Below are 22,203 nucleotides of genomic sequence, written 5' to 3'. Positions count from 1 at the left end.
TCTGCGAGCAAGTCTGTGGAATTTAAGACATCAAATGCTCGCGTATAATTACAGGTGTGTTTGAGTGCGCTCCGTCGCCGGGGTGCTTTGCTCTGTCGCTCGGTCCTTTGTTGAAGGGTCCTCTGCCCTCAGGGAAGATGTACATCAATAATTGGACTTAGGTGAACTATAACTCAGCCGTAATGGTTCGGCAGGCAGGGAGGACGACAATGCAGGGGGTCACCTACTTTCCCGCGCTTTCTTCTCTGTGCGTCACAGGTGGATTGTTGACACGAATGGTCAGGTCCAGTGACGTAACAAGTCTCGCGGGGTCACAACATGGGCGAGATCTCACCTTGCCTGTGACGCACCGATACGTCATTAGTCAAGGGTGTGTCGTCATAGGTGACTTTTAGAAGCCAAAGTGACATTTCCAACAGAACAAAGAAATGTCCAAACAAGTAGAGCATCTTCGCCAAGACCACCTAGCTCGGGGACCTTTCTGCTGCATACCATCGGGGTAAACGTTGTGAATAATACACAAATAGGTTAATAGGCCGTTTACGGAATGGGGAGGCATTGGCACTGTTTGGTTATGTGTCTTTGCCTTCGCTTGGCGCAAGTGGCCACTCCAGTGATTAAGTAACCAACCATGTAAAAAATATTTGCCAAACATGTCTCAATGTTTTTGTTACTGTAACATCTGAAATATGGAGGTAGACTATTTGAATCGTTTAGAACGGAAACAAAAGACGTCATGTCAACAGAGAATGTACAAGGATGCAGGTTTAGCGCATTATTCAGATCATCAGATCTGGTATTGTCATTCTCACCCACCCACCCCCAATTTGGTGAATGGTACGGCCCAAATGAGAAAAGCTCGTTGTCTAGTCACGTTTCTATCGATGATTTATTACTCCCATCCCACACCTGCAAAGTCTATATTATTAACGTCCGCCTTATTCATAGATATATAGTAATAATATTTCTATGTTTCTAAGAAAGCACCTGCAAAAGAAAGCAGTTTGGTACGTGTTGTTGACAAAAGTCCGGCATCTTATCTGACGTACCTGGTAGTAGGCCAGCTAAGCGTTACTTGGAAACGCGAATATAATTCAAATCACCGGGAGTAACCGTGGATATCCTGAGCTCAAACAAGCTCGCCAGCCGGCCTCTCGGCAAAATGAAATAGTTTGGGGGCCTTTTGTAACCCCGGCCAGGCGTGCTGTAGATGGGTGCCTGGATGTGGAGGTGTTGACAGGTACTGAGGAAATCGATATCGGCGGGATCTGTGTCGAGCCCAGGACGTCTTAGTTGCCATGCATTTTCGCTTTAAGTGTACTTGTCAAAGGTCAACGGCTCTCCATGTAAGCCACCTTGCTGTAGGTATGGATAAAACGCCTTCAGGTGGGCTTGTAGCCTAGCAGGTACTTACCGGTAGGTTTATAAAGTAAACCGCACTCCGGCGTCTAGCTCCTTTTAACTCCACGTTGTTCAACGTTATTTGTACTTCGCTTAAGGGACACGTTCTGATCTTCAACTCCCAGCGCCGTGACACTTTTACATTGAAAGGCTTTCATTTTATGGGCGATGTTGTCTTGGTAACAGGTGCATCTATTGCTGCAGTTTGTGGTCAGTCGGTAGGTGACGCACTTGAAAGACCGTCGATCGAGCGAGATGTGATTTGTGTGCAGTAGATAACTGGCACATTTGTATTTGTACGCAGCTTGAAAATATAACACTCTGTAGCTGTGCGTGGGATTATCACCTAGATCAACTGATAGAACACGACTTTTTCTATAGCTTTTGTTGATTTATCTGACCTAGTACCAAACGATGAAGTGTAATACCCGCGAGTTCCCCCGTTTACTTCTATCAGATGTCCGTTGAAAGGTCTCAGAATTCGAAAACTAGTTCTCTTTCATTTCTTTTTACTATTCGTTTCTTTACTCGCTTGTTAGGATTTCTTTTCTCCGCCAAGTCACCATTTTGTGCCACCATATTGGGCTTTACTTTGTATATTTGAAACGAGGTAATATTGCCTGTAAAGGCTGTATTTTTTCCAAACATATCTCTCTGGTAATCTACGTTATTTCACCCCACCCTGCCTGAGTTCCCGGGGTATATGCTGTGAGTTTTATCATCTCCTGCTTGTAACATTTAGCTTTATACACGATGTGTTTTGTGCCTTCGGGTCTAATTCCAACTATCGTGCGATCTTCTGATAACGACAGGCTTTCATTTTCACCACGAGCCCCCTCCGGCAATGTCAAGGCGATAGTAAGCCTGGGGGAGGGGCAGGGGCCCGCGCGCGCCCGCGTGTGTGCGGAGGCGTAGTCTACTTGGCCGTATCTACGGAGAGATCTCAACATCGATCAATTCTATCTTTGTAATCCAGGTGTAAAAGCAATCTGCTCCGGAAATCGTCCCACTTGTAGGTATCGACCGTCCAAATCAAGAAATATTTCCGCCTGCAGCCCCAGGAATCCATCTCGCGGTGTGGACCCGGGGGTCATTGGAATTCTGCTGCACTCGGGCCAGGTCCACAGGGAGGCCGGGAGGATGCACCAGGTGGGCGACGCGCCGCCTCTCCTGAAGAAGACAGGTTTTCCGCCAACCTAGCAAGCTACGACAACGTCGTTTCCTCTTGAGAGATTTCTTTCCCGTGGAGTACCAAAGACGAGCCTTTACTTCAAAAGTAATTAACGATGATATCTGTTTCACACCAGGGGCGACTGATCTATCTAAAGACGGAAGTTGTTTACACACCGGGGCTTTTAGCCATAAACTTGAAGCGAATTTGGCAGCATTTTCCGCCTCTAGGCCAAAGCGCCCCCTGTGGGACATCTCGGCGCAACACTTTCTACACAGGTTATTTGTGTAAGCCCCGGGCGCGTCTCCGTAGACTCCCAAACGTGACAACAATAACGTAGGTAATCTTAGTGCATAGACCTGCAACATCAGCCCTGATCTTTGAGGAAACAATACGAGATTTCTTCGATCCTAATTGTGAGTGGTTAGTCCGTATAAGTTACGGGGCCCGTGTATGCACCTGCCGTATATAGAACCAGGGTTTCCTGGACGGCAGTAACTCCTGTGTAGCTAGGGGTGGTTCTAAAAGAACGACTTCTGTATAGCTATGCTTTTCAGTAAAAGCTGACAAGGGAATAATACTTAGAGCTGATATAAATTATATGAGTCAACGTAGTTGCTCAAGCTTTAAGGAGCTCAAATCCAGAGGGTGGCATCTTTCCGAGATTTGAGGACACGATCCGATGTTCAGCACTGTAGAGTCCATCATCCAATTGATGCAAAACTTTTGGCCTGATTCTTTCTTGACCATATTCTCTGTAGCATCTTCCAGTGTTTCTGTTCGTTGCCCCCCCCCCACACACACACACACGCCCACACAAAAAACACACCCACAAACGCACAAACCCTCTTGTAGTCTCCATCAGGCCCCGCGTGGACTGAATCATAGTGATAGTAAAACAACCTGGTAGGGAAAAGTGCTGTCCGTCTGTTGAAGACTATATCTCCTCGCCCTGTCTGTAGTACTGACGAACCGTTGGTAGTCCGTGGCGGTTGAATTATTGGAGGTCCATCTCGCGGGAGAGAATTGCTCCGGTGAAATATGCATGAAATGGGTCGCGGATGTCAGCTTCCCAATCTCGTCGTTGGGGAAGCAACGATTTCCGCTAATCAGGCGGAAGGCCGGGCGTTTGGACTTCATACCTTTTTCACGCCGTCCGAATTCTTGCCGGACCTCGGCAATATTCCAGCTGAGTAGTTAGAGCCAAGGGAACGGCCTGCTACGATTGGTTGTTGCTCTACAACAGACAGGAACGCACTGAAAACATGAGTCAAACTGTGAAAGAAACAAAGATAACTTGCGGACGTCAAGTTGTAGCTTATCTTTTTCTCATCGATTTATGTGGAGCGCCTCCGAAACTCTTTTGATGCAGTGGAAGCTTATCGAATGGACGAAGTTACGTTTAAGAATACACCAAGACGCTCATCTAATAACAGACGCTCTTATACGAGCACTTTCCATCTGTCACAGGAGGACATAAAATCTTACTGTGGACGTGTGACGTTATATATATATACATGTATATATAAAGATATTAGAAAGATATGGCCGACCTTGAAAACAATGGATTGTCAGAAACTGTCAGTTTTACCTGCCACGTACCTTGTAACTTTGAGGGAAATCTGTGTGGTGTCGATATTTCGCTGAGGAAGACTCTCGTGCGGATAGTGGTGCTGGTCTAGACTATTTATGCCTCTAGGCTTCCCATGGCCCAGCTCGGGACCGTACAGTGATTGCCTCCGCATCTAGCTGGACAGATTGCTCACTAATTTTGTGAATTTTGTAACGACCTTGACGATCTGTGGTGACTCAGCTAGTCTTTTGATTCCACTTGCCTAACTCTGTGGCCCCACCATGTCCATATCTGAACACACTGGGTGTGCTGTATCTAACATGGTGGCTTCTGTGGGCACTGCGGTAAACCATTATGAACAATTTTTGTCAAGACGACAACGCACATTCGTCCCATCCTTCACCATATCAAATCGATGGATGAAATTTCTGGTAATTCCCCCCGTGTTTCATCATTCTGACAGGGAAAACTTGATTACAAATAGAAATCGAAGGGCCTGTAGCCTTGGGCCGCAAAGTTCCGGACAAGGGATATATATTTTCCCGATCTACTTTTGCTGTGCTGAGCACAATTTTTCAAACATCATTGGGGGTGCTATTTCCGGTCTTATGCCTTCAACGATCTCCTGAGTTATCTCTGTCGACGGTCATCTACTCATTTCTAGTCGAGTTTAGATGGATACAATTATACAATATGAAATTATGTAAAAATAATTTATATTTATTGCTTCTGTTCTAATTTCTTATTGCACGTCTCTTATCTATCAGCCACATTGATGATAAAACACCGGAAAGGAAAACTTTAATTCAAGGTTGCTGTCAGAAAATCTTGAGTGGGTTATATTCTGTACTATTGTGTTCGTCAATACGGGCAACATGTTGCGTTTCCAAGGTGATAACTCCTTTTCATAGCCTGAATGACCTGTCAATCAGTGCATGACGCAGATCGAAGCTAATCGTTTTCCTAATAAGGATGTGTTCTATCAGCCCTACGTCACAACACGACATGAGAGCGGGAAATCAGGACCGAAAACTGCCCTGCTTTTCTTTGTAAATCACGTGGTAAAAACATCTTTGTTGTTTCTTATCTCTACCAAAATACGCCTGCTTTGTATCCCATATCCTTGCTTAGTCAATTTCATTCATCATTTGTCTCATCTGTTTTGACATATAGGACCACAGCCGTTGCCATTGGAGACGTGGTCGAAAGTGTCCGGTTGCTCGTGAGTTTCCCGGAGGAGTTGCCAAAAGACATCTGAAGAGAAGAAAAACAACACAGACGTAAGTACTCAGCTACATCATGACCATAATGGTTACCATAGTTTTCTTTACAAAGGTTTCTGTGTCGGTGTTGAGTCGGTTCCCTTCTTAGCTATGACACCTGTTTGATCTCTTGGGAGTGTATCATGTTTTAACACTCCGCTCACGCAGACTCACGAGGTACTACGTGTGAATCTTGAACGGTTGAACCTAAAGGCAAACGGAAGTTTTTTGTCTCCTCAAAATTGAAAATTCGGGGCCGCACTTAGTGCAATTGTACAAAATGATGATGCGGTCTCCATGTAAATGCCCTTAGGCTATATTTGATGGGCTCTGTTCAATGTTGGCCAAGCTGGAATCACTATGGCGACATCTGTTGCTTCCAAACGGTGTCCTGCGGGCCATTTTCCTCTGCTACAAATATCGCTCCACGGGAGGCAGGTTTCAGCGGCTACTGCGGCAATCGGATCACGACCCAGAGATGGGAGGGTAGAAATAGAGCGGGTTCCAATTACCAGTTAGGCGGAAAAATTCAGGAAAATTGGCGGTCGCCTGGTCATCGCATCATTATTCCCGCCGTGTGCGTGGTTACAGTTCGCCTGCCCGGAGCTGTTTAATCTTGTCCGACCGTCAACGGACACAGACACGGGACCACAGGATGACAACGTGACGGATTGACCCCGACACTAGAACAGAAACATCGGCTGCTCATCCAATGTTTCGTTATCATATATTTCACATTAACACTAATGATCTTTCCTCCAATTCCATACACAGTCTTGGAAATGGATTAAGGACAAAGCGGTGAAGATGACCCCCACCAGTACATGTAGCTTCAAATCATAGGGAAGCTTTAGATCAAAATTTCAATAAACTAAGTAAAAAAAAAACAACTTTTAATCCCCCGGGCTAGAGAGATAAGCGGTATTAGCTAGCGCCCAATATGATATTTTTGTTACAGCGCGGTTTGCGCCGTACGTGCCTTCCTCCGTGCACACGGCCACACGACGATATATTGGCGCGGTAAAACGCGGCTTTATTTGTCTACGATTTTCGGTAAAAAGAGCCAGTACGTATCGTCTACTACTGTAAGGTCCATCCCTCCTAGTCTGTCATTTGGTGCAAATTTATGGCGGAGCGGCCGTCGGGGTCCGCACCAGATTAACTGTTGTGGGGGAGAAACCTATAATATGTCATTACAAAGTGGTGAGATTTGATCGATAGCGAGCAGCAATCCGTTTCATACATCAACGCACAAAAGTTACCGGAGCAGATATATGTTCAGGGGCGCGCTACGCTTGGCCCCGTTACTCCGGGTCCCTTCCGATTTGCGCAGATCGAAAGGGGAAAGCTCGCTGGGGGAGATTTGCGCTAAATGCGTCTGTCCATCAACTTTATTGCAGTTGGCTTTAGCAAGGTTACCAGTCATCAGAGCCGTTAGTCAAGCCACCAACACCTCGCCTCGCGGCGCTGCGGGCGCATGTGGTGTTGGGTATATTCCACTAGTCGGAGCTTGAGTCAGTGGATAAACCACTGAGGCTGCGTGTGGAGGTAGTCAGTCGTCACTTGACGTCCAGCGGCACCGGAGCGACTGCACACAGGAGGTGTTTCTCCGCAGCCTCTTCACTTCTCTTCTCTTCTCCTTCCCTGCTCGGCCTACTCGGACAGAATGTTTTCGCCGTATAGCTATCCACCACCGTATCCAGGCGACGGCAGAGGCCGCTTCGCCCCGTACCCGCCACCAATGCCGCCGCCGCCGCCGCTGTATCCAGGTGAGAAGCGCGGCAGGTGTAACGAGACCCATACGGGCGCGCGTAGAACAGGTGTCCTGTTATGTGGAGCAAAGACCCAAAGTGTGGTCGGGAGGCACTGCTAGAACAGCCTAGTTGTAAGGGAGGGACTAAGAAAGAAGGAAATGCATGCTTGGTCATGAGGGAAAGGTGTATTTAGCACTTTTGGACAATAACATGTTCTCATTTGTTTCAAATTACAAAATTTCAATCCAGTATCTGAATTGAATTTCTGGTACATTCTGTGTTTGCGCCCACCACCAGTATGCGGTTCCTGTGATATATTGTTGTGGAGAACTGAGATGGGAATTATCTTCCATATGGCCTGAGGTGAAAATCTAAACCAATCATGCTCTGGCTTTACATAAGAAGTAACATCGTCATAACGGTCAGTTTTGCCTTTGCATATCGTTGCAGATCTTTTTTAAGTCCTTCCAATTGAACTGATAAGTTTTCCGACGGTTGAAGGTCCGCTTTCGTGCGGTTGATGTTCACTGGAAACAGACAAGGCGCCCTGAAGTTGTGTCCGGGTCCGGCGGTCCCCGTGATGCCCTAACTGTTACACCTGTCGCGAGACGTTAGACTTGGAGCCTGGTGGTGCTCCAGCAGGCTTGAAGTTGAAATGAGTTGAGCAGCCAGCCTGATGGAGACCATTTTGAAGGAGAGGGATTAGTCTGGCGGCTGCCTTGTGGTGTAGGGCTGGCTTTTAACCACAGAAAAAAAATTCTTACTTTTGTCGCCGTCTTGAACAGGCAATGGTGACGGACTTGTCCGTGTGCTCTTTCTGCTCCACTACCCAGCGTCAAAAGGATAACATTTATTTCAAATTTGATAATGTTTTTGTTAGGTACAGTTTTCCGCAGAAATCGGGAAAATATAGATTAGCGTCATGTGTTTGCGAGCCCTATGTTTACTTGCTCTCAGTCGCAACAGGCTCCAAAAGCTAGGCTTGTGTTTGTGGGGAAAGGACGCGTGAAGATTTCTTTAAGTACTTTGAAATTGAATCTACCTCTGACATAAGATTGAAACCTACATTCTCCGATGTAAAGATTGGCTGCTGAAAAATCTTCCTTTTCGGGTGGGGACAGAAATCTGTGTAGCGTTCTGATGATGTGTTCCACAACGTTCATTCTTGTTTCTGTGTTTCCATTTGGACACATCTTAGCTCGAAGATTTGTATTTCTTCCACCACTGGACATTAGACGTAATTACATTTGCTCGGTAGATATTCAAGGCCTTCAATGATGTCGAACCCCGGTGTAGTACACAGCACCTGACAGCAGGGGGCGTCCGAACGTTTACCTTAACATGCTAGGAATGGGTCACTGAGTATAGAGAGACTAAATCGCTTTCTTGTTTCCGCTCTATCGGCCTCCAAATTACAAGTTGGGCCTCGTACTTCTAGCATACAGTCAGGAGAGGCCACAACCGTACAGATAATTGGGTTCAAGGGAGATCTGAGTCCAAACCAGATCAGACATCCGCGTCCTGATTTACAAATTTCGTTAATCTGAGCACATGGCGCTGGTGTTTTATTAGGCAGTTCGTCTAGACTTGAACTGCTGGCCAGCGCCGGTGGCGATGAAGACATTGGGGAGGTGTTTTGGCCTGATGTAGGAGGTAATTACCTTTGGTACCTTACAGCAGCTCTCTGTGTGAATACGTCCAGAAACAGACGAGCCTTTGGTTCAGTCCCACTAGCTCACACACGTCCGTAGTCATCTACTAATTAAAGCCGTGGAGATATTGAATGTAGAGTTGCTTACCCCACAGTTTGTGTCGAAATGTCATTGTTTTCAGCCACAGATGATGGCGGACGCCTTCCAAAACTGTTTTTTCCCGCGAATTATGTGTCCAATCTTGCCGTTGGTCATTACATATACAGGGATTTTCCTTCCTTATTGGTTGATCTTCAGTCTTACCTTTGATGTGTACTAGTATATGTTATTTCTTGTTCTTGGTCTATTTTTTTAAGTATCTTGTTGCGCAAAATGCCAGCGGCACGAGCTTATCTATTGAAACAGAATGTTTAAATGTACTTCGAAATATGTTTCTTTTCGCCAAACGCATTCTGTACTCTTCCAACCTACATTCCCGCGAGTTCGGTATGTAATATGAACATTGTTTGATGTCTATTTCAAACGCTTTACATATTGCCCTGTGGGAGAACATGCGCGCCCAGAGATGTTTTCAGCACCGTTCTTTTTTAGTATGGCGTGTGGAATTCACGGCAACACGATTGATAGTCGATAGAAAGAGTCCCGTTGATTGCGGGGTTTCTGAACTGCATTGTATCTACTGATTTGTCTGCGCCTGAAAGAAAATACCGCGCGTGTCTGGCTGACTCGGGCGGCCGTGCCTGCTCAGCGCTAGCGGTACATGTCTCATGAATAGAGACGGCTCCTCTGTCCTGACGCAGTGCAGACGACACCACGGTGATATTTTCTTGGAAACGGCGAAATAATTGATTCGGTTGCTATGACACGGCAGCTCGGCGTAGGCGACTACGTTGGGATGAAAAGAAGAGAAGGGAAAAAACAACAGAAGGCTTTGACGTCATTCTTTGGAGAAAACATCTTCATCTGACAGCGCCTTTGAAAGGAGGCTGGGGACCCCCTCAACTCTTACAGGTTGTTGCGGGAGGATTAATACTTTATTTGGTCCGAATTGTAAGCAACACGCAAAGCAAGCTTTTAATCAACGCGATGACTTCCCAACATTGGTTGACTCTACTCAAGCCTCAAGGATATGTTAAACAATGCAAAACTGGGTAATATCTCTAGCAATGCACTGAACATCATAATCAGTATAAGCTGTCATTAGATCGCCGGCCAAAGTATCATTGATTATATTGGCATCAAAACACAATGACGAGAGGTGACAGTGTCCAAAAAACTCATAGGGAGGGCAAAAAAATTAAATATTCAAAAATACCTAAATGTTTATTCTATGCCTATTCATATTCATACATGTTTAGAAGGATGTGGCCTTCGAGCAGACTTGCAATCAAACTGCATCCATCCCTGAAGTCGCAAAATGGAAGCGAAAAGAACATCGAAATTGCAACCGCATGTTTGTACATATAAGGGTGTGCAGTGTTAGTAAGTCTTCCCGGTGTTGAGGTGTTTGACGCAATAGATGCATCGGGTACCGGATGTTTTTCGTCTGTTTTTACGACGGCGTTCCTCCCACGACACGTCAGAGAATTAACGCCGTGGTACCTCTCATATACTTGTAGCCTTATAAGGCCTCCAGGAAAATACACGTCTGATTAAGCTGTAAACAAACACCTTGGGGGAAAATGTTGTCGCTACAAACCTAAACTACCTCCCACACAGGTACACACCTGTGGTATATTGGCATGATCACAGAGGTAAGGTGAGGTTTTGAACTGCAGTTCAACGTAACCGTTGTGTGCAAGACGAACCATTTCATGTCATATCATCCGTTAACATTGGTCATTGGCATACAAGAGTTGCTGTAAGACTAAAACTATTTCCAGACACATTTCTTTGCCGTCGCCCCGCCACAAAGACACGCTCCCTTCCTAAGAGAGGTTTTTATGCGGTTATGTCCTCCAAGGGACTCCTCGTCTTGTTTTCACAGAAACTTAGACAAGCTAGCACTGTAGCAGCAGCGCATTTCAAAAGCATCGCCTCGCGAGTAATGATATTACACACATGATTGTCTAGGTTGAGGAATAAAGGACTTATTTTCTCATTATACAAAGTAATTCGCCCAGAATTAAAAGGCATGGCTAGGTAGCACACCGCTTTTTCTGGAGACGGTCGCTTTAGGAAGGCAAATTGCTACTCAGAGACATGGGTTCCTCTCATGCTACAAGAAGCGATTCGAAGACAATAAGACAAAAAGCCTCCGTCGCTGCTGGCACGTAAGCCTCAACAATATATAATAGTGATTTGTGAGGCCGATGCGCTTTGTTCATACGTCGCTACTGATCCTTGATTTTGCATGTATGTAACATAGCCTGTTACCAAGTCATCGTATCCAAACTCTTTCTGAACGCCCCCTCAATCAAAACGTATTTGTTATAGTTACATCAGACAAACTAGAATTATGTAGTTTTGAGATCCTATTGATTATATTGCCAATATGATAGATTCACGGACGGAAACATTGCGTCGGTTAGCAATCAAATATCCAGAGGAAGATACTATTCGTATCATAAACAGCGTTTCTTTTGTGATGATATAATCGTGGACACGATATGTATTTCTTCTTCAAAGCAGTTCAATCGGCATCGTAAACTGACCGACCGACCGATCACCCATCGTCTTTCATTGGCTGCTTTGCCTCGTTTGCATATGACGACAATTCTATTCTCACCCTCTTTGAAGTCGTGACGCACGAGCGTCAGGCTGTCGTCTGGGAGAACTTCAAACTTTCCCTTGTTTTTCATGTATCACATGCACCAGACATGCTCAACACGTCCTAGTTGTGGGAACATCTCTCCACTCCTCAAGTTTTCCCAGTCATATCGGAGGAAATAGGCCCAAAAGAGTTACTATTTGGTCCACGATGGCTTCATCTTTTGTGAACAACATTTCACACTCAGGTAACGGTCATTTCAGACAATCAGTGTCTAATGTTTGCCCTCTAATTTGCGGTAATCAAAGCGAGCAGCTTGAGTTTATTTACCAATCGTAATCCTCTGTTACTGTTATTGTTTTAATTATGCATTCATCTGCTGATATGTTTTACTGCGGTTTTCGCGGTTGTATTTATTGTTACATTTCCACGTAGGCGGTGCCCACGGGAAGGCGTGTCACGGACCCTTTGTTAGTTCCCCCAATTATTTTTCCTCTTATTTGTAATAATTTCCGCTACGGTTTAAGAGCGGCACTTTTTCGGAACAACTGGTGTTATAAGGGCGGATAGCGTACGCAGGAAAGCGGGAAGCAGCCTTTGTCCGTGGTACTGAACGACCTCTGAAGTAGGTAAGCCGGCGCTTCTCGTTTCACTCCTGCAGCTTGGTCCGCCTTAAGTCGTGCTTTCCCAGCCACTTTCCGCTGATCTCGCTGTAAGATGTGTTGAAAGAATGCCTCGGGGGATCCCATATACAGGACCTCTAACATATGGTAAATTCAGACTGTATTTACCAGTGTTTTCGCGACTATATCTCTGTTTGTGGGCATGTTTTGCGTCTGCGAGCTTTGCGATTTTGCTGTTCTTATACTGTTAACATCTCAAAGGGAAAACGCAATCGGCTTAGAATCCCAAAGGTTCGGTCAGTATTCGATGATTCCGAAGTGTGCAACCAGTGTGCTTCAGATATACACGGTACATGCTTACCAGATACCAAATACATTGTAAGGATGTTGTGACTTGTGTTTGTTGGGTGGTCGGGTGGGGAGGGGACAGCTGTGACGCACTGTTTTTAACCATGGATTTTGAATTTATGGCCTGTAGCTTCTCTCTGTTTTGTATTGCACATAGTATCTTGTAATGGTCCAGAAAATGGAGGCAAATGATACCCACTTGTTAACATTGTTGCCATTTTTGAGGGAAATGCTCTTTGTTGAGATCGTTATCATGAGTGCTGAATGATGATGAATGGCGGAGTGATTATTGTGGGATGCTTTCTGCTTTTCTCGTTCCGTAAATCTGGCGCGTTGATGGGTGACAGGCCGTTCTGGGGTGCTTTGTCTGTGTAGAAAACATACTTGTTTGTTTAGTGCTTACTGCTTGCGGGGACGTTTGCCCCGAAGGCACTCTGATGGTCACTTTCTGCCGTTGTAAAAAGAAAAAAAAAAAAAAACGTCCGTATGTACCCAGAGGTTCTCGCCACATTTCAGTTCATTAACCTGTTTGAACCTGTCTGTAATAGGATTAAAAATGTAGTTATTTGTGTTTTCTACTCATCTAAAATGCGATATAAAAGCATGTGTGTTTTGTTGATTGACTCCAATGACATCGCGACGCGTCGCTTTTCACGGGACAATAGGAGCGGACCAGGTGTGATCAGCTGTTCTCACAGCCCCGAGCTGTCTTTTTCCGATCAGATGTACGGGATAATGACGGGTCTCAATGGCTGCAGGAATAATACAGCCATAAGGACAGATTAATTACGTCTTTCCTGCACTTTTCCGTTCTCCTTTGTTTTGGTTTGTCACAAAATCAGCGGCAACAAAAATCAACGACTTGTTCAATGACTGAGTTTTGTGTTTATGATGATAACAAATTCGATCACCACCCGGCAGAATTTTCATTTTTATATGATAATCTATAGAACAATGACTTTTGTGCTCTCTGTTTTGGCTTTGTTCGAAGTTGTTCCCGTGAATCAGATGTGACAAAAGTTGTCCAAAATCCATTGATCCACCCGGAATGTTATACTGTTTTCTCCAAAATGATATCAGCGACCACAGAAGTCTTTTTACCTTTATCCTACATTTCCAGCTAAAAGACAAGAATGGTAACTATTTATGTATTGTATTGTGTCATACGAGTATTTAATTGTATAGGGTTCCCATTCGGCTCAACAAAGTCTATAGTATTTCAAATACCTGTATTTTCATTACTGAGTACAGAATAAGCTTCATCTTTAATTTACAGCATTCCATAGACCAGCAGAGAAGAATTCTCCACAGGCTTTCCTCTGCGTAGAGTCTTACCCGCTCACAAACAGATACAAAAGCTCTAATTATGGTGTCTTCTTTACTTCAATAGGCCGGTGAGGCTAGGGTAATTCTACTATTCTATAACCTGCGGTATTTTTGTCGTTTCCATGGACATCAGAGCATTATGTCGCGCGTAACCATAGCCCCGAGTATAGTTATATTTCTACCCACGTAAGCACAATCATTCAATCTTCTCAAGTACGTATGCTCATTTCCAAAAAAAGACGGAAAATTGTCAGCCTTACGTATTCATAAAAAGTCAATTAGGTCACTTCTAGCCTGCCCAAAGCGACATATCAGTCATTTATGCAGTAACTTTACAAACCTAGAATCTTTTTTAAGCTTACTGTTTGATATGTGTTTATGTATATGTATATATATATAGAGAGAGAAAGAGAGACGGCCTTTAAAAGTTTAACGTATTAGCGACGCAGGCAATAATGATATAACGGGAAAATTTGCCCATCAAAGCTACCCACGCAGTGTAGGACGTGACAGGCTGTGAAAATCTGCTCTGAAACTAACCTATTTTAGAACTTCAGAGACTGCATATATATATAGAGAGAGAGGACGAGAGTACATCGGCCAAAATAGCAACCACTCTGAATGCCATACACGTAGCATCTGAAGTAGGTACTAGCAACAGATAGTCAAACAGGTCAGAATTAGCTTTTTCTCTGACCCATATGAATATAGAAGCCAGTATGTGGAACAGTGCAACGACCGCATACTGGTCGCTACACTACTCCAGTTCTCGTTATGAAATGATCTCAATTATTGCCTGTAATATCGGTCCTAACATGTGCTGTGCCATGTGTACTTTCATTGATTGCATTTTGCGCCCCCTGGAAACGTTACCAAGGCTACCAATGTAGGACGTCTTTGAGTGCGAACATCGGGATAACAGTGTGCAATATCCACGTGTTTCTCGGCAAATGTTAAGAGAAATACGAACGGACTTAGGTGAAGTAAGTGATGCTGGTGAAACACTTCTCCGGTGCCCCACTGTTGCTCACCACACACAGGTGTAGCCAGAAGGGGCATTCCTGTCGCTTTACTGCCAGGTCAGGGGGCTTGATGTCATCTCTTCATATAAAAAGAGTTTCCAGAGCAAATCGGCATTGAATAAAGTTATCGGAAAGACTCCTGAATCAGTCATAGTCTGAAGTGGTTCTGGTCTGGCTTTCCTCACTTCTGTAACCGGTGTTGCCGAATAATGGCACTGTACATGGTTTGGTGAGGGTGTGGTTTCCCAGCCTACGTAAATACCGTATTATTGTGGAGGATGGTGATTGCACAAAGGAGACAGCTTTATGCTACTTAGGCAGTCGTGACCGAGCTTCGGAATATAACGGTTACATAAGGAACACTGTGCTTGTTATTCAATCTGGAAGATTAAGCCATTTCCTGGATTGGAAAAAAAGAGTGCCAAAACGGAGGAGCAGCACTGCAATGTTCTGCATATTTGGGCTGAAATGTTACATCTCTGACGTCACTGTCCATTTCTGTTATTTGGTATATGGTTATGCAGATCTTTCTGTCACGGTACCATACGGTACCACGCCACTTTCTTTGTATACAAGTCGATGGGTCATTTCCTATTTGCTCTCACCAACAGGATATCTTATTCCAGTATGTCTTTGTTTCTAGCAAACAACTGTCTCACCCCTCCTTGTGCCATGCTAATGGAATCGCCCGTCAGGATGTTTTGTGCAGACGATAGATAGAAAGCCGTGTTTTGTGTGACCACATCGACGACCAAAACCGTGCCCCCATTACGACAGAATCTCGTTTTGTACAGCCTCGCGAAAAAGTAATAATCGTGCAACCTCAAACCACAGATGAAGAAAAGAAATGTTCGTGCAACACCACAGACGATAATGATATTTTATGCAGCTCCACAGGCGATAAAATGGTGTTTTGTGTAGGCCGACTTACAATTAAATTAGTGTCCAAAGCAGACGACCAATGGTTATGGGTGTACATGTAACAGTAATTCTTCAGCACAAAAATGTACTGTTTGCCTCGCACATTGGCTTGAGGATAGCAAGCAAACGTAAGTTTGACCGCCATGCATGGGAAGATGTCAGGGTGAATGTTACATTTCGCTCAGACATGGTTCATGCCCATGTGTTGGGACGGTGGGTCCTGTTACCCCAGGCCTGATATAGACAAGGTCAGATCTATGGGGAGGGTGTGAGGCATTGCACATAAATACAGGGTGTGTGTAGCTACATGTCATCTGAATATTGGTAGAAGTTCGTTCACAATATTTCTGTCACTGACATGTGCCCGTGGCCCACACCAGTCTTATGTATGCTTCAGTTATTGAACTTATTCCCCATGTACACAGAATACGCGGTATGAATGGTTTGTGTTGTGGTTCAGCGAACGATGCATGTTTGTTCAACAGGTCCTGCCATTTTTAGTGCTCATGATGTGGGCGGGCTGACTAGCTTATAAATGCAAAGGGCAAATTATTTTCCATGAATCTAATCATAAGGCCAAAATGTCTTTATGGACAACACGTAGGTGGACAATAGCCACCAACCTACGAGAACCCCCAGCGGCCTGGGAAGTATTAAGTTGATTGCGGCGCAGTGATCGTGTGTACGTGTGGAAGTCCAACGGTCAGTTCGTCTGGGGTGGTTTCGCTTACCTAGCTCTAATCTGAGTTTCATCAAACCAGCTTGAAATCAAAGCAGAACCTCATTGTACGGTTTTTGGTCAGTCTTGTTTTGGTTTCTAGTCTGTATCTTTGGATCTTTGAGAGTGGGTTGTGTCTGTTACGGTGGACTACAGAAGAAGCTTGTCGGGCGCGCGCACTTGTTTGTGGGAGTGACACTGCCATTTTGGTGCTCATGTCATCTCAGTTATCTTGTACGTGTACATTGTATATCGACAGGGGAAACATACCAAGCGACACGCACAGAAAGGCATATAGTGTAGAGTCGTTTATTCATTCAAAACGGACATGAAATATGGACAGGGATAATCTCAAGAAAAGACGGAAAGTTTTTTCAATTTTCACCGTAGATCCTGAAGGCTTTTTTTCACACCACATCCTCACTTCTGCAAGGACTTTGCTAACCGTTATCATTTTGAACGTCGACAGCACCATGAGTGAAAAGTGATTTCTAGAACGCTTGACGCTACAGTGTGTTCTTTACAGAGTGTCAGTATACGCTTAGGCTAGTTACGACCAGGACGTGCGCACCGAATATGTAGGGGTGCTGGGAGACAGCTGCTGTGGAAATCAGTTTTCCGGGTCAGTTGCTTGACAGGACAGGACCTCGCCTATAATAGCGTGGCACACATTTCGTGCTGGAGCCCCGCACGCCAAGCTGATTCATCCGAACATGATATATATCTCCGAGAGACCTACGAACTCCTGTCCCGATCTGTCCTACAGCGCTTTTGTTCATGCAACAGACGATATTGTGGGCCTCGTTCTGGGGGATGTTTGTAAACCATGGCTGAAGGTCAGAAGTTAAACACGGTTACAGTCACTTCTGTCGTACAGGGCTATAATGCCGGGGCATTTCCGCCTGATCTTTCGCATATAGACATTGTCAAGGCTCACGAAATACTGTCTTGCCTTGAGCAGACTGCCTGTCATCACCTCCTTTAATGGGATAAAGTATTCAGTCTCTTGATAGCTATTAAATGTGACAATAATCTTGAGCAAGTAGCCCCTAGGCAACAGCGTCAGTGGGTATTTGTTCAAGTTTGCATGCCACTCCAAGTTGTAAAGCACAAAGTACACCTCTCTCCTGGTACAGTACATGTAAATGCCCTTTACTTTCGGCGGTAAAGGCTCGACCTCCCCAGCTGCCAAATGCTACCGAAAATCCGGGAAGTTGTCTTGCTTGGGGCGGTAAGATTTCGGTTGCTAGTTCTTTACAAACCAGGATATCCCTGCACGTAAGCTTGTGATTTTATTGTAAGTATAGATTTGTCTGGGACGTATTTAGATTTCCACACCTTTCATCGCTGTGGAGAGATGTCCAATATCTCCCACCCCCTACAGACGCACCAGAAACACTCATTATACACAAGACTTTATACGTGTAAGGGAATAAAGAGGTGTCAATTGCATCTCTCCTTGATATTACAGTGGTTGCAGGTTATACAACACTTCAATATTCACCCATAATCTAATGTCACTACGTGATGCGCTTCTTGTAATCAACTTCATTACTGCAGTACGTAAAAGAACTCGCGTAAACACTGAGAATGGAAGCGAAGTTCTGTGATTTGATTGGTTGTTGTTTCGATCTCGCCACTGAAACTCCTTTGATCGAGTAATTTGAATTTCAGAAATTTACAGAAAAATGTTTAAAAATCATTTCCCAGAAGCCAGAGGCCCTCTTAGATGGTGAAGGGAGAGGTCATTATACTCAATGATAAAATGATAAATATTTGTTGCCACTTCAATGAGTCCTCATCATGAGAGTTCCTATTTTGATAACCGATAAACTGAATATCTGACCATGTCTATTATAGAGCGTTGATGCTACAAATTGTATAACTCAAAACTTATTGGAAGCTGATTTGACCTAAATTTCTCCAGTGGCATGAAACGAGTTTACGCATGAAGAAGGTGGCAGGTGCACATGAGCGTACACGTGGGTACTTTATTATGATATGCTTAGACAAAAAATATTATCTGTCTGATTTGGAGCAAATGGTATCAGTTGGTAACGTCGGTGAGACTATTGTATGCTTACACCGTTTTCTTCAAAGACTAACAGAGTAGCGTTGACTCCTAACGGCAAATATAACTGGATAGTTTAGATAAATGATATGTATACCATCCACTGTTTTGGCTCTTCTAAGCAGACAACCACACTTTATTGGAATGGTTTGATATCTCTTTCATGGTAAAACTTCTGAAGATTTCTTACCAAGTTGGGGCGTGGATACGAAGGAAGTCTTTTTATGGTGCTGATTTTCTCACGGGCGCTGTTTATGCGTCGACGTACGTATGTAAACGCCGTATTGCGTCAGTTGCGTGGATACGGGGTGTCTCTATTTCCGTGCGAGGCTTATTGCATCCATATCATCTACTAGGAGCGTCACTAACAGGGAATTAACAGTGGTGGAAAAGCTTCGGAGTCAGACGGAGCATCTTTTACACTGCCATGCTCGCGACTACACAGAAAGGTGCGTTGTCTTTCTTTCTTTGCGTTGTCTTATCCAACGATTTCTTATCCAACTTTGCTGCGCCGCTAATGGCTGTCGTGGCTAGCTACATGTACCCTGATTCAGTGATTGCTTTGCTCCATTCAACAACAAAACTATTGCCTCGGTTTCCACCACGCCATTGCTGTTTATGTCGGGCACATCATCAGGATATTCTCGGGGTCTCTTCCACCAGCCTGACATAGCGATCGTCATACGCGAATCAATTTGGAAGCTTGTCTTCAAGACACGTGTCCGTCTGACACGTGTCAGCGGGTGCGGATTTTCTGGCAGGGTCCCCGCTCTCCACGTCCGAAAAATTAGGTCTGCGTTGATAGCTCGGATCTCTGCTCTTTTCCGCGCAGCAGGCAGACAGGTCGTCATCAATTATGGTGGTCTGGGAATGTTAGTCTCGAGATCCAGGCTTAGGGCTGGGCTTGGAAAGTCGGTCTAAAATCGACCTGTAGGGCAGCTTATTTAGTAGGACTGTTTTAGTAGGACTGTTTTATTATGAGTCAAGTTGCTCCACTGTAATGTGTAACAGTTACATGGGATGAGGATACCCTTATCACTGATGAGGAATGTCAGTTCATGATAGGCTGGCAGACGGGCGCTGACCCTTGCACGACTTTTCACATGCTCACGCCTCCCGTCTAGTCTGGCGCTTTGCTACTACATGTATGATGAAGCTGCATGCCCAGGCTATCCATATCGCACCAAACAGACGACAAACAAACTCGGTTGGGTTACCATTTGAACACTTTTCTTTCCTCGCCACTACATTAGGATTCTGCAATCACATAGTTCTTAATCAGTATCCTCGGTACCAGAAGTTCTCAGCGAAGGTAGGGCCCAGCGGCCCGGACGCTTTCCTAACCTGACAAATTAGCTGAGTGATTTAGGACGGCTTCGGGGTAGGAAACCTGATCTCCAGGCTGTGCGGGCCAGGCCGCCGTGCTGACAGGGGAGGCGGTGGCGGGGCAGGCCAACTGGTCCGCGCGAGGACTTCACAACTTTCACGGTCTTTTGATGCGGCCTCACACCGGTACCACAACTGTGACGTCCCGTTCGCTTGAAGGTCCAGTCTGAAAAGATCATCCGCTCTGAACCCAAACTAACCAATAACAGGATCCCCAGTGGTGGTGTAATGGCATTTCAAGCTTCCCCTTTTAATAGTTCTACGGTTTCACATTATCTGACATTGCCCCGAAATCCCCCAGTCCTCAAGGCGTGACACTGCCTCAACTGTAAGCCCGGGTCTCCCCAATTACCGGGCTTGTGCTGCACAACGAGGAATTAATAGTAGAAATAATAGTCTTTGAGTGGGTTTTACTGCGTCTGTAACAAGACTTGGTTGTAATTCTAGGGTCCGGGCCATGCTGCTGTGCCATGCGTCAGGAGCGCCGGGGTTACAGTAATAAATTATTGATCACTCGCCCGCCTCATGACCTTTGGCGGATCACATAATGTATCCGTTGGACAATAGTTGGTCTTCTGGCGCACCACGAGTTTCCGCGCCCTCACCTCGACTTGGCCCGAGCAAAAGTAAATAGAGAAGGGCTCGCGCCTACTGACTGTTTAGGCTCGGATTGGGTTGCGACCGCACAGACACAAATAGTTCACGGCTGCGGGGCCAAGCTGCGCGGGTCAGGGAGAGACAGACTTGCAAGCGACCTGGAAGTACTGTTTCCTGCGAGCGTCAACATGCAGCGGGCAAGGCCGTGCTGCTGACCTCTGCAGCCTGCTATCTTCACAAGCCAGGTAGGGAAGAGCTGCGAGCTGTTGTAGCTGACAATGCACGGGGGCATGGTAAGGTCTGCAGCCTGCAGCTATAGGAGCATGATGTAGAGCTTAAACAGTATGCATATGTAGGTAAACGCTGAACTATGTAGCCACATACACAGTGAGCTGCGTTGGTCGGAGGCATTGCACGGGCGCTCTTTTGTATACAGCTGGCTGCCGTTTGCCGAGGTCGGCAGTGTGTAGCTATGTTGCCATTGTCAGAAGGCCACATCTGTGCAGACAGTCCCAAAAGGCCACGCACAAAGGCTGGGGAGAAGTAGTGAAAGGGTTTTGCTTGGAGCTGTTTTGGCACAGTGTGTTGGTGAGGTCTGGCAACTCGGCCATGCTATGCAGATGAGCCATGAGTTCCTATGACTCAGAGGCGGGGCACAGTCGTCTGTGTCTGCCTCCCTTCTGCACTGTGCACGTCCTGCGTTCTCAGACGATCCGAGCCGTGCGCCTCGTCGGAAGCCGGGCAATGTTCCGCAGGATTGTGGACGGGGAACGCTAGCGGCCGATGATGAATTACATGGCTCTGTGGCTGTAAATGTTGTCTGTCGCGCTCTAGTTAACCGACGGACAGCCCAGCCAGGCAGACCCACAACTTTTTTAAAGGCCAAGCAGGGAACAATTAGGGAGACTGATTGAAAACTGGCATATCCCACGTCGTGGGCCCTGCAGAAGCTGCAAAATCCGACCTTTCACATTAAGGATATTAATGAACAGCTGATTCGAATTTGAGGAGATCCGTCAACAAATTGAAACATGTATTCCATATTCCCGAGACAAGTGGACGAACGGTGATTCAAAGGGGACACCTGTCCTTCGTAGTGCTGAGGACTTATATACTTCATACCAGTGTTCAAACACGGCCTATTTTCATGTTTTACTTTTCATTTCTTAGTTCTTTGATCCGTAACATCAGTAGAGCAGTGTCCGCCTGTGTTTTGAATACACTTCTCATTATTGAATGATCCCAAAAATATCTGACAGACATCAATGCGAGGCTGCGGTCCATATTGCCGCCAGTGTTTTGGGGTTTTTTTTTAATGTTTCTGTCTGCATCGATTTTAGCGCGTATTTTATGGTCCCTTTTAAAGCTAGGGAATCATAAAGAAAATAACATTATGTTTGCCTTCGTCAACCCTTAGTCACACATGTACCTGTTCCATCTTTCTTAGTATAGCCATTACAATTTAATTTTCTGAAGTTTACATGCGTACGTCCGTCAGCCAAAAGCATTAATCCTGTACTCCTCCTCACCCATGTAAAATGAACTAGCCCTTATTTATATTGTTTGCAGCACCTATCGCGTTGTTAAGACTACCCAAACGCAAAGATCGGATGCCATTCATGCCCGCCGCATTTTCACTTGCATTTTTACAATCTTATGTAACATTAC

At 45.3% G+C, this 22,203-nt stretch overlaps 1 protein-coding gene across 11 annotated transcripts in view; it reads left to right on the top strand.

Annotated features, from left to right (window-relative positions):
* The window catches only part of LOC136432961 (ETS translocation variant 3-like), a 57,800-nt gene that overhangs the window by 7,431 nt on the left and 28,166 nt on the right, over window positions 1–22,203 (top strand). For 3 of the 11 annotated variants that reach the window (XM_066424659.1, XM_066424657.1, XM_066424658.1), the window contains exon 2: window positions 5,319–5,425. The exons of 1 other annotated variant lie outside the window; for it this stretch is intronic. Coding sequence is in view for 4 of the 10 variants with exons in the window: in XM_066424655.1 (XP_066280752.1) it covers window positions 5,319–5,425; window positions 11,631–11,770 (247 nt within the window). In the remaining 6 variants the exon portion in view is untranslated. Of the gene's footprint in view, window positions 1–403; window positions 500–5,318; window positions 5,426–7,133; window positions 7,177–11,630; window positions 11,771–11,976; window positions 12,153–20,547; window positions 20,781–22,203 lie in introns of those variants that run through there. 7 more of the 11 variants (XM_066424666.1, XM_066424655.1, XM_066424665.1 and 4 more) reach the window with 6 other exon arrangements.

This window comes from Branchiostoma lanceolatum, chromosome 4, assembly GCF_035083965.1.
Source record: "Branchiostoma lanceolatum isolate klBraLanc5 chromosome 4, klBraLanc5.hap2, whole genome shotgun sequence".
In the NCBI taxonomy this organism is placed as follows: domain Eukaryota; kingdom Metazoa; phylum Chordata; class Leptocardii; order Amphioxiformes; family Branchiostomatidae; genus Branchiostoma; species Branchiostoma lanceolatum.
Note: the sequence above shows the minus strand (reverse complement) of the source record. Positions and strands in the feature narration are given on the sequence as shown.